Raw genomic sequence first — 13550 nt, forward strand, 5'->3', positions numbered from 1 at the left:
CTTGTGAAATGAAAGTCTGGCTGCTTTTGAGGGAGGGGGGGAGTGCTTTGCATCTTTTTTTTTGTATCCATGGCAACCTCCATGTTAATGTAACTGTAAAATCACAATGAAAATCAACAACAAAACCATTATTGATCCTATTGGCTGCAGGTCTTTCTATCTACTGCAAAGCACCAAAAGCATTTAGTCTGCTCACAGCTGCACAAAATCAGAAGACAAGTCTGAACATGAACAACAACAAAAGTGGAAAAGCAGAACCAAGAATTAAAGGCATTACCTCCAAGAATGTGGCTCAAAGCCACTGCACATCCCTCTACATCTTAAACATGGCACACCTCTTCCTGATGGTTGCTGGCTGATGGACACCTGAAAAACAAAGAAGATGCTGTTATTTTCATTGCTGATCCCAGGGTGGTGTACAAGTATAACAGTTCAAGCAGCATAAAATCAATGGATAAGAAAATGTGCATGAGGCCAGGCAATCCCCATTTCTTTGATGCACTGGTCCATGAAGAGCAAAGAATGGAGCAGACATTAAGAAGGTCATATCCCTCCATACTTTGAGACTACATTCATGCAACAAAACCAGAGCAGATGATGTTCTAGGTACATCCTCAGACTGAACCGCCGTACTTGTCTTTTCTTGACCTACACTCTTGTGCAAATTAATTGAAACAAACAATGTAGTTTATTGTACATTAGTAATGGATATGACCTCCGCTATTTTTAAGCAGCATTTGAACATGGTTTGGCATGGAGTCTACTAGTTTCGAACAGTCACTGTTGATTTCTGGATCCCTGAACCACACTTGAATCACCTTCTCCATACGGCACGGAGAGAACTTTTCCATATAGCCCACAAATTCTCAATGGGATTTACGTCCGGGGAATTCCCTGGCCAATCAAGTACCTGTTTTTGCTGCTCTGTCATGAATTTCTTCCCCACTTTCGATGTGTGACAGGGGATAAAACTTTGTTCCATTAGGGCCATATATTAACTGGATTGAAATATTTGTTAGAATGCCGCAAACTACAAGGCAGATGTTTACATGTCACAAATGGAAAGAGATGGACTATACTCCAGCATAGCATTCCGTAGCTCAGCTCTGCATTTGCAAGGTCCCAGGTTCAATCCCTAGCATTTCCAGATAGAGGTGAGAGAAACCTCTGCCTGAAATCATGGAGAAGTGATGTCAGTCGATAATCCCGTGTTAGGTGGACCTGAGTCAGTATAAGGCAGCTTCCTATGCTACTGTTCTATAGACTTTGCCAGATTGAATGTGCAGAAAAGGAAACAGAGATATACAGAATGCAGAGGCTTAAAGTGGGTAGCTTGTGTTAAGGTTTTAATTCTGCAGTGCTCATGCCATATGTCTTCACATAGTTATGGGCGCAGAGGCCCAGATTTTCTTGGAAGTCATGCTTTGCGATTTGAACATCTCTTCCAAAATATGTGGGCAAGTGCTAGGAAAGGGAAGGTGCTCTTCATTTGCTATTAATAAAAACAACACAGCTTGTTTCAAGCATTGAAAATAGATCCCAGAGACTAAGCCCTGTATCATATTAAGCTCTGTAACCACATGAATGTGTTAACCTTGGCAAGCCAGTGATCACAGCTCCATAGAATGAGAAGCAGCTAGGATGGGATGGGTCAACCAACAAGGAACAACTCAGTTATGATAATGGCAAACGACAGGGATTATTCCAGAAGAGGAATGGCATTAAGAATGCTGATTGGTGCTCTCTAAACAATGGCCAGCACTTTTTCTAGATGTCCTCATACCCATGTCCTCATTTCTGGCTCTAAAATGTAAAGATTAATTGGATAGATCAAGACCGTAAGCTAGCCAAGTGTCCAAAGCGCATTTATACTTAGAAAGGAACTGAGCAGCCATCTTTCACTGTGATAAGATACTTGCTTAAAGTATGAGATGATAAATGACACATTTAAAGCTATAATATATTGGTAAGAGGTTAAGATAAAGAAACACAGTGCTGCCTTAGTTCTGGTTGTTGAATAATTTGTTTTGCTGCAAGATAAACAAGGAAACAAACTGAACATTCATGAGATTGCAATACATTGGTGACTTGATATCCAAGCTCATTTTTATAGGTGCTCTGTACCCAGAAAGACCTAAGAGTTATTTTGAGAATGTGGTCCTAGTTTTCACATCTTTGCTGCTATACTTTGTAGATGGTTTCCATGGTGAAAAATAAAAAAGTGTCCTAGGAGGAAGGAAAGGGGGGGAGGAGATTGCTGCAATCTTGATCTGCTGTTCATTCATGAGGGAAGGCCTATTGAGAAAAGAACCTATAAAAATAAATTCAAATGTAGTGTTGGTCTTTTAAAAAGGTGAAGAACAGAGAACACTTACAAGTTTATGTGGCACAAATACTCCAATAATTGTGCTCAAAAACGTAACAAATTCCTGCCTTTAATCTTCAGAAAATGATCCAGTGTGACTCTGTATTTAAAAAAGGGGAAAAATGTACTGGTGGAGCCAAAAAATGAAGTTGTCCTAAAAGGAAATATTATAGAGAAATGGATACTGTGGAATGCCGACTTTATAATCAGCCTTGTCATTGTCCCTCTCCCCCACCCCCAAGGAATTTTTCCAGGCTCCAAAATCCATTTCCTCAGACCTGGCAGAAATTCTTCTGCATGTCAAAGATTATACACAGAGGTGCCAGTCTGCCCTTGAAAGCAGTGAAGCCTTTTCTCTCTCCTCTCCCCATCCCCTTTAACAGGAAACATATTTGTGTGCGTCTATGGATGTGTAGAGGGAGCAAGCTCTTATGTGGCAGAAGTACAGTGCATTTCGGTACAGACATCGCACAGCCCTTCCGTACTCAGGCATCTTATTCGCTCTCATTCCTGCTGACCCTCACACCTTGCGATCAATACAAAACCTAAAAGTGTGGGGGAATGGGACAGGCGATGGGGAGGACCTTCTGTATCAACTCCCCAAGCATTTTTGAACCCTGGTCCTACATACACATGCACAACATATTCCTTGCCTCAGATCTTTCCAGCACATGGGTGGTGGGGCGGGGGGGGGGGAGAGAAGGGGCTACCCTGCTCTCTCCCTCAATTATGCAAGCTAATCCTCACTAGCGAATGCCAGGCCACCCATTGCTTCAGTTTTGCTTCGATGCCACAGCAACAAGCTGCATTTAATGTTCCCTTTTCCTTTGCAAAAAACCTTTAAATCTCATCTGCTCCTTTGCAATGCCACTCTTTGATGTAGCTCCCTGCTTATGGAAGGCTCTCACCTGGCGCCATCATTACATATCTTTAGGCGCCAGGGGAAAACATCACTTTGGCTTTTAATTATCTATGGCCTTTTTTATGTGGGTGGGGTGTTTTAATCTAGTTTTGTAACACCTCGGGTTACAAACACTTCGGATTACAGACTCTGCTAACCTGGAAGTAGTACCTCAGGTTAAGAACTTTACCTCAGGATGAGAACAGAAATCGGGCGGCGGCAGCAGGAGGCCCCATTAGCTAAAGTGGTACCTCAGGTTAAGAACGGTTACAGGTTAAGAACGGACCTCCAGAACGAATTAAGTTCATAACCAGAGGTACCACTGTATGGGTTTTTTTGGGGTGTGTTATTCGGTTGTTTTTATTTTGATTATATATTTTGTGGTTTTATATTTTGATTTTGTTCTGTGAATCGCCCTGAGACATCCAGGTATAGGGCGGTATATAAATTCAACAAACAAACAAGTTAGTTATGGGATTTCAGCAGGTCATTATGGGATATGCACTGGTTGGAAAAATAAGCAGTGTGGCTACCCCAAAACTTTTTCAGGAGCCAACAGTACTGAAAGCTGGATTATATGTGACTGCCCCAATAGCATCAAGAGCACAAATCATCATGAATGCAAACAAAAAAGATCTCTGGAGGGGCCTCAATCTTCCTATAAAATAATCACAGCATTTTATGGTTCTTTGGAGCTTAGGATTGCCAACTAACCAAGAAAAACTTTGTCCCTGTGCCTTTTCACTGATCAACCATTACAGTGGAACCTTGGTTTATGAACACCTCAGTTTACGAATTTTCAGTTTACGAACGCCGCGGACCCATCTGGAATGGATTAATTCACTTTCCATTACTTTCAATGGGAAAGTTCACTTCAGTTTATGAACAGACTTCCAGAACCAATTACACCCATGCTTCGGGTTAAGTACGCTTCAGGTTGAGTACTCGTCTTGAACGGATTAATCTACTTTCCATTACTTTCAATGGGAAAGTTCGCTTCAGTTTATGAAGAGTACTCCGTGGACCGTCTGGTACAGATTAATTCACTTTCCATTACTTTCAATGGGAAAGTTCGCTTCAGTTTATGAACGCTTCAGTTTATGAACAGACTTCTGGAACCAATTGTGTTCATAAACCGAGGTACCACTGTATCACTTATCTCCTTCAAATGCCTGCACACAAAAAAGGGCATAGCTAGAGAGCCTGGCTAAAAAGCTGGCAATAATTGCAAGCCTTAGATTATAGAACATCACTCGTAATGCCCCTGCCAAAAATGATTCTCTGTACGACAAGAATTTCGCTGTACTTAGGGTTTTTGTTTTTTTACAGAGCCTCCTATCCAGAAATATGGGTCTCTTTAGTTCGTGTTCCAAAGTCTCATAATAGTTGCTGGCAAGCTTTGGGAAAATGAGGGAGTAACTGAAAAAGACAAATTAGGCACAGGGGAAAGCACATTGCGGGAGATGAATAAGGAAGAAGCCTGTGTTGTTATCCTGGTTTGAGTTTCTCCGGCTCCACCCATGTGCAAATGTTTCTTGAAAGAATGATGCAGTGAAATATGAGGTGAAGTTTCAAAGGCTGAAAATGAGAGATGACTGTAAAAAGGCATAATCCTGCTAGATAAATTTAGATGTCTGGGTGTCTGGTGGATAAAACAGAAGAAAAATAAGCTCCACTTATCCGGATGAGAGATAACATTTATTTTTAAGATCTTTTCTTAGAAATTCATATTTGAAATGGTACTTGACAATGTAGCGGCGACTGGCTTCACAAGAGGAGAAGAGGGCCAAGACAATTTGTTCCAAGGCAGACTGGTCTGGGGGTGGCAACCTCAGCTGGCAATCACCACAATCCTAAAGCAGGACACAGACGGGAGCGGAAAACTGCCTTCTCTCATGGTGTATGCATTCATCCCTTTTGTCCATTTTTGGCTCCGAGCCAAATGCGTTTTGCAGGTTTTTGAAATAATGATAAAAAGGTGGTCTTCCTTCCTTCTTCTTTGACACTATAGGCACAAGCTGCTTCCATAGCACAAAGTAATTTTCACCAGCTGGTATGTTAGGACAGAGAAAGCTTGGCCTCATTTGATTTGGGAACCTCCAAGTTAGACTACTGCAATGTATTATACATGGGAGTACCTTTGAAGGCTGTTACTAAAGGATGCAGAAACTATTAAAATCATAGGCGCAGCCTGGGAGTCATTTTGGACTCACAGCTGTCCATGGAGGCACAGGTTAATTCTGTATCCAGGGCAGCTGTTTATCAGCTCCATGTGGTACGCAGGCCGAGACCCTACCTGCCAGCAGACTGTCTCACCAGAGTGGTGCATGCTCTGGTTATCTCCCGCTTGGACTACTGCATTGCGCTCTACGTGGGGCTACCTTTGAAGGTTACCCGGAAACTGCAATTAATCCAGAATGCGGCAGCTAGACTAGTGACTGGGAGCGGCCGCCGGGACCACATAACACCGGTCCTGAAAGATCTACACTGGCTCCCAGTAAGTTTCTGAGCACAATTCAAAGTGTTGGTACTGACCTTTAAAGCCCTAAACAGCCTCGGTCCTGTATGCCTGAAGGAGCGTCTCCACCCTCACCATTCAACCCGGACACTGAGGTCCAGCACCGAGGGCCTTCTGGTGGTTCCCTCATTGCGAGAAGTGAGGTTACAGGGAACCAGACAGAGGGCCTTCTTGGTTGTGGAACGCCCTCCCATCAGATGTCAAGGCAATAAGTGACTATTTTACTTTTAGAAGACAACTGAAGGCGGCCCTGTTTAGGGGAGTTTTTAATGTTTGATGCTGTACTGTTTTTAATGTTTGGTTGGAAGCCGCCCAGAGTGGCTGGGGGAAACCCAGCCAGATGGGCGGGGTATAAATAATAAATTATTAATTATTATTATCATCATCATCATAGCCTTTGCCATGCCGATTGCATTGGACCTGCACTTCAGAGGGTTGGACAAGATGGCCCTTGGGGGCACCTTCCAACTCTACAATTCAAAAGTGCTGGTTTCAACCTTTTCAGGTCCTTCACAGCTAAGATTGTAGGCAGCTAAGATTGTAGGAGATATAGGTGGTCTTTCAAGTACTGCCACTAGACTGTACTGGGGCTGGGGCTGGGAGAGACTGCCAGTCAGTATTGCCAATACTGAGCTAGATGCACCTACTTGGTAGGAGGTCACTTCCTAGTTACATGTGGGGAATGCGAAAATAATCAGCTGACTTGGTGAGTCTTGCTTGTCAAAACAGCCTTCGAGTGACTGCATCTAGCCTCAACACGCCTTTTGGCAACACTTTTTTCATCCCTAGGTACAAGCATCTTGGTCTGCGATGCTATGTTGTGGTGCAGCTGTTATTACTTTGAATCCATCGTGCTTAGTTGCTAGCACAGCAAATCCAGAATTGGCTGGCACTTTTAGAAGCGGTGTTAAGAACAATTGAGTTAACTTTTGGAGGGGGGGGGGCAGAAATGACCAAGCAGATAGAGTTACAGGCAGATCAACCGAGTATTCTTAACTCTGGCACCTCCCGCTGCTGAACACATGTACTAACCGGAGCCAACAAGGACCCCTCCGAGAAAGCTATTCCACCCTTACGGGGAATCAGAATGAACTGAGACATTCTTCCCAATATTAAGCAGTTGGCTTGAAATGGATTCGAGGCTAGTTACTAGTCAGGATCTTGTGGTGTGGTATGCATGCATCCGGCAGAGTACTCTGTTGATGAATGGCTCCAAGGCACTGCCAGATACAATCACCGACCCTGTCGACTGCAGGGATCCCAAATGGTTTTTTTTCAGTGGTCCTGATACAAATGGATGCACTGTCCTTCCCAAACATCATGAAGACATACTAAGAGGGCCTAGGCATAAAATACAAAGAAGGACAAAGGGGAATAATTGAAAGTGAATTCTCTACAGCAGTGGTGGCCCATGTGGCAAAGTGGAACTGCAAAGCTGTCCTCTTGACTCCAGGGTCACTGCAGCATACCTGGATGGGGCTGGTCAGGGCGGCAGTGAGATCAGGACTGCACAAGCGCCCCTGCAGAGCCAACCTGGAAGCTTGCTGAAGCACTTGGAACAGCCCCGAGTGGGAAGAAGACAGATCTGGATCTACCGGTGTCTGGCAAGGATTCCCAGGATGTAAGGGGGAGAGAGTATAGAGAACCTCCCCCTCTCATCAGGAGCAGTCCGTCCCCAAGCAGCCATGAAAGCGTAGGGTCTGAAGGGGCTAGTCAGGAAACGGAGAGGGAGTGCCAGGTCTCTGGCAGCATGGGAGAGCCCCTACTCCTCAGGCGGGAAGAGAGAGAGGCGGGAAGGGTGGACAGGGGAAAAACAGGTCGTAGACCCTTTCCCCCTGCACTGAAATTAAGGAGGAGGAGAAAGGGGAGGAGATTCACTGTCCTGAGGCTTTTATGTTGGTCCAAATCGCGGAAGGGGGCAGTGCCAGATTCTGAAACGGAATGAGAAGACATGAAACCGACAGCTCACTACACTGTAAATAACGTGCACCAATAAAGACTTTTGAAAGACAAGTATGTGAAATGTCGTTACTCAGGAGTAGTCGTAACAACCTCTGACACAGCCCCTAGCTGTTTAACCACGGCAATGACAAAAAGACCTCTCCTTAATTATCTTGCGAATGAAGAAATGGAAATGAAGAAATATTGGGAGGAAACAATAATGATTTGGGGGCTCATAATGTCTGGGCTTCCCCTTCATGGATCAATGCCTTGTCGTGGCGAAGGGGCTTGAATAACTCAGAGAAGCTATGAGCTATGCCATGCAGGGCCACCCAAGATGGACAGGTCATAGTGGAGAGTTTTGACTAAACGTGATCCACCTGGAGAAGGAACTGGCAAGCCACTCCAGTATCCCTGCCAAGAAAACTCCATGGACAAAGACAACAGGCATATAAAAGTTATGACGCTGGAAGATGAGCCCCTCAGGTCGGAAGGCGTCCAACATGCTACTGAGGAAGAGCGGAGGACAAGTACAAGTAGATTCAGAGCTGATGAAGCGGCTGGGCCAAAGCCGAAAGGACGCTCAGTTGCGGATATGCCTGGAAGCGAAAGGAAAGTCCGATGCTGTAAAGAAAAATATTGCATAGGAACCTGGAATGTAAGAACCATGAATAGAGGTAAGCTGGATGTGGTCAAAAATGAGATGACAAGAATAAATATCGACATCCTGGGCATCAGTGAACTAAAATGGAAGGGAATGGGCGAATTCAGTTCGGATGACTATCATATCTACTACTGTGGGCAAGAATCCTGTAGCAGAAATGGAGTGGCCCTCATAGTCAACAAAAGAGTGGCAAAAGCTGTAATGGGATGCAATCTCAAAAATGACAGAATGATCTCGATACGAATCCAAGGCAGACCTTTTAACATCACAGTAATCCAAGTTTATGCACCAACTACCGGTGCTGAAGAAAGTGAAATTGACCAATTCTATGAAGACCTACAACACCTTCTAGAAATGACACCAAAGAAGGATGTTCTTCTCATTACAGGGGACTGGAATGCTAAAGTAGGGAATCAAGAGATAAAAGGAACAACTGGCAAGTTTGGCCTTGGAGTTCAAAATGAAGCAGGGCAAAGGCTAATAGAGTTCTGTCAAGAGAACAAGCTGGTCATCACAAACACTCTATTCCAACAACACAAGAGACGACTCTACACATGGATATCACCAAATGGACAGCATCAAAATCAGATTGATTATATTCTCTGCAGCCAAAGATGGAGAAGCTCTATACAGTCAGCAAAAACAAGACCTGGAGCTGACTGTAACTCAGATCATCAGCTTCTTATAGCAAAATTCCAGCTTAAACTGAAGAAAGTAGGAAAAACCACTGGGCCAGTAAGATACAATCTGAATCAAATCCCTTATGAATACACAGTGGAAGTGAGGAACAGGTTTAAGGATTTAGATTTGGTGGACAGAGTGCCTGAAGAACTATGGATGGAGGCTCGTAACATTATACAGGAGGCAGCAATGAAAACCATCCCAAGGAAAAGGAAATGCAAGAAAGCAAAATGGCTGTCCAACGAGGCCTTACAAATAGCGGAGGAGAGGAGGCAAGCAAAATGCAAGGGAGATAGGGAAAGATACAGGAAACTGAATGCAGATTTCCAAAAAACAGCAAGGAGAGACAAGAGGGTCTTCTTAAATGAGCAATGCAAAGAAATAGAGGAAAACAATAGAATGGGGAAAACCAGAGATCTGTTCAAGAAAATTGGAGATATGAAAGGAACATTTCGTACAAAGATTACCATAATCAAGGACAAAAGTGGTAAGGACCTAACAGAAGCAGAAGACATCAAGAAGAGGTGGCAAGAATACACAGAGGAATTATACCAGAAAGATATGGAGATCTCGTACACCTCAGGTAGTGTGGTTGCTGACCTTGAGCCAGACATCTTGGAGAGTGAAGTCAAATGGGCCTTAGAAAGCATTGCTAATAACAAGGCCAGTGGAAGTGATGATATTCCAGCTGAACTGTTTAAAATTTTAAAAGATGATGCTGTTAAGGTGCTACACCCAATATGCCAGCAAGTTTGGAAAACTCAGCAATGGCCAGAGGATTGGAGAAGATCAGTCTACATCCCAATTCCAAAGAAGGGCAGTGCCAAAGAATGCTGCAACTACCGCACAATTGCGCTCATTTCACACGCTAGCAAGGTTATGCTTAAAATTCTACAAGGCAGGCTTAGGCAGTATGTGGACCGAGAACTCCCAGAAGTGCAAGCTGGATTTCGAAAGGGCAGAGGAACCAGAGACCAAATAGCAAACATGCGCTGGATTATGGAGAAAGCTAGAGAGTTCCAGAAAAACGTCTACTTTTGCTTCATTGACTATGCAAAAGCCTTTGACTGTGTCGACCACAGCAAACTATGGCAAGTTCTTAAAGAAATGGGAGTGCCTGATCACCTCATCTGTCTCCTGAGAAATCTCTATGTGGGACAAGAAGCTACAGTTAGAACTGGATATGGAACAACTGATTGGTTCAAAATTGGGAAAGGAGTACGACAAGGTTGTATATTGTCTCCCTGCTTATTTAACTTATATGCAGAATTCATCATGCGAAAGGCTGGACTAGATGAATCCCAAGCCGGAATTAAGATTGCCGGAAGAAATATCAACAACCTCAGATATGCAGATGACACAACCTTGATGGCAGAAAGCGAGGAGGAATTAAAGAACCTTTTAATGAGGGTGAAAGAGGAGAGCGCAAAATATGGTCTGAAGCTCAACATCAAAAAAACCAAGATCATGGCCACTGGTCCCATCACCTCCTGGCAAATAGAAGGGGAAGAAATGGAGGCAGTGAGAGATTTTACTTTCTTGGGCTCCTTGATCACTGCAGATGGTGACAGCAGTCACGAAATTAAAAGACGCCTGCTTCTTGGGAGAAAAGCAATGACAAACCTAGACAGCATCTTAAAAAGCAGAGACATCACCTTGCCGACAAAGGTCCGTATAGTTAAAGCTATGGTTTTCCCAGTAGTGATGTATGGAAGTGAGAGTTGGACCATAAAGAAGGCTGATCGCCGAAGAATTGATGCTTTTGAATTATGGTGCTGGAGGAGACTCTTGAGAGTCCCATGGACTGCAAGAAGATCAAACCTATCCATTCTTAAGGAAATCAGCCCTGAGTGCTCCCTGGAAGGACAGATCGTGAAGCTGAGGCTCCAATACTTTGGCCACCTCATGAGAAGAGAAGAATCCTTGGAAAAGACCCTGATGTTGGGAAAGATTGAGGGCACTAGGAGAAGGGGACGACAGAGGACAAGATGGTTGGACAGTGTTCTCGAAGCTACCAACATGAGTTTGACCAAACTGCGGGAGGCAGTGCAAGACAGGAGTGCCTGGCGTGCTCTGGTCCATGGGGTCACGAAGAGTCGGACACGACTAAACGACTAAACAACAACAACAATGTCTGGGCTTACGTCTTTTGCACCAACCTCTGGATGGTTGGCCTTCAAGTTATCATTAAAAACAAAAAAAGCAGATCCCGCAAGCCAATCTGTCCACTCAAGTCCCGCCTTCGCCTACGAAGGAAGAGAAACACAGCTTTGTGGAAACGTGCAAGAAATGGACAGTCATATATATTGGCAGCAATTTAGAATCCAGGCAGATCTATACTACTGCTCTCTGTCTAATTCCGAGTTTATTCAAGGTGTCCCTTTGGCTATCAGCTGTACTTTGTTCATTATATCAGGAGTTTATTATGTTAGTGAGTTTTTATCCTCATGTACACCAGTTTCTGACTAACTATACTAGGTAGTAGACACATTTATAAAGATTTTTGAGTTGCTTTTTGAAGCAATTCAACGGCATTAGAAAATGAATCCCGTTAGCAGCAAGTCACACAATGACATCCTTCAGTTTAATCTTTCTCTTGTCCCTTTAATATCATGCTCCTAGCTGCCGCCGCCGCTATAACCATAGTTGCCAAGTTATCCCTTTTTTTAAGGGATTTTCCATTATGCTGAATAGGCTTCCTCACGAGAAATAGGAAAACTTGGCAGCTATGGCTATAACACTTTTACACACTTACACACACACACACACTTACACACACACACACACACACTTCTTTCAGGAAGTTATTTAGAAGTGCTCAGTTCATAGAAAGCTGAATGGGTCTCGCCCCTTAGTATAAAAATCTCAACCACATCACAGCAGTCCCATACAGACCAAAAATATTTTGTCTGGCAATCATTAGTGCAATGCAGCTGGAGCTTGGGGTTTCCAAGTGGAGCTAAAGGCAGCCTACACATGAGTCGGTCAAGGCACCATCAGCTGCCAAACTTCCTAGGGAGTGATACTAGTCCCTTGAGAACAAGTGATGTCCAGAAGACATAGTCATTATTGTCGTGCACTTCCCAGTCATCCTTAACGGTTTGCAAAGCAAGTTGCTTCCATTGTTTATTACATATACCAATTTGTAATAGAGGTCTAGCGTTGCTTTGCTTCTCACATAGGATGATGAAGGGCTCCAGAAACTCAAAAGCTTTCGTGCTATTTTGGCACAGTTTGGTTGGCAGAATAAAAGATATTGCTCCTATGTGGGTTGGGGCATTTCCAAGTTTTAGGTGTATATAGGGCTGGGTATTCTACGAAACATGTTATGTTTGTAAAATGTTTTGAGAAGACACTGTCCTAAAAAGAAGAAGAAGCTTTAAGTCAGTGACTACAGTTACCAGCAAGCAAGACAAACAGACAAACATAAAAGAAAGGTTGACAATAAAGAAGGTGAGACTAAAGAGGCTTTAGAAGCACAATAATGGCATACAACAAACAGAACTCCTGGCTATAATCCACCCAAGCCATGTTATTTCCAACGATCTGGAAAGTCAAGTAAAGCACATGTTTTTAAAAGGTATACATATTTGCAGATATACAACACAGAGAATCTTTTGGCCATTGAGATGGGCTAAGAAATATCACTCAGCCAGGACTCAGGAGCAGTAGCCCAAGAAAAAAGTGACTTCACATTTTTACAGAATAATATTTTGGTCAAGAGGCTACTGCACAGGCAGGGGGAGGCGGGTGTGTGGTATTTTCAGATATGGACTGTATCACCAGCACCCAGTTATTGCTGTTCTCGGAGCTATTTTCCTAGAAAAAGAGGTGCCAGAACTCAACTTGTTTTCTTAGAATGGCAATGACACCTACCTGAGACGTGCCGGAACTGAGTTCTGGCGAGTTCCAGTTCCTGGTTGTTGGAAGAAAACAGATGTCCAAAGACACAATTATTGCAATACAATGTTCATAGAAAGGAACGATGGACCGTAAAGAATAAAATGGCTGCCACAGTCTATATAGGCAATGGCTGGCCAGAAAAGCTGTATGACAAATCATCTACTGCTGGAGAAATTGTGCAGCTGTTCCACTGCATTCAGAAAAAAAGAAAAAATGATTGTAGAAACCTGGGCTCCCCTGGGAGGAAGGGTGTGATATAAATTTAATAAATACAATAAGCAGGTTATTAAGAGGCTTAGCAATCATTAAATACCAGTTGTAATATCTTAACAAAAGTCGTTTCCACGATTTTTTCAACATTCACCTTCAGAGCAGCTGCTACATTATGTGGACAAGAGAGTCCTTTGCAGGCATCTAAAATAATGAACTCTCTCTTTACTACAGAATCACTCTGAGGCATCAAAGATAAACAAAGCCTTGCTTTTTGGCTCAGTTCCACACTGTTGGATGGGGTTGTTACAACTTGGGGAGGTGGAGGAAGGAGGGAGAAAAAGGATCTTTCAAGCAGACAGCTATC

At 43.5% G+C, this 13550-nt stretch overlaps 1 protein-coding gene across 1 annotated transcript in view; it reads right to left on the bottom strand.

Annotated features, from left to right (window-relative positions):
• LMCD1 (LIM and cysteine rich domains 1) overlaps window positions 1-13550 on the bottom strand; it is a 58956-nt gene that overhangs the window by 32666 nt on the left and 12740 nt on the right. The window contains exon 2 of the mRNA XM_035106584.3: window positions 278-366. Coding sequence (XP_034962475.3) covers window positions 278-366 — 89 coding nt within the window. The remainder of the gene's footprint in view (window positions 1-277; window positions 367-13550) is intronic.

This window comes from Zootoca vivipara, chromosome 2, assembly GCF_965207765.1.
Source record: "Zootoca vivipara chromosome 2, rZooViv2.hap1.1, whole genome shotgun sequence".
Classification (NCBI taxonomy): Eukaryota; Metazoa; Chordata; class Lepidosauria; order Squamata; family Lacertidae; genus Zootoca; species Zootoca vivipara.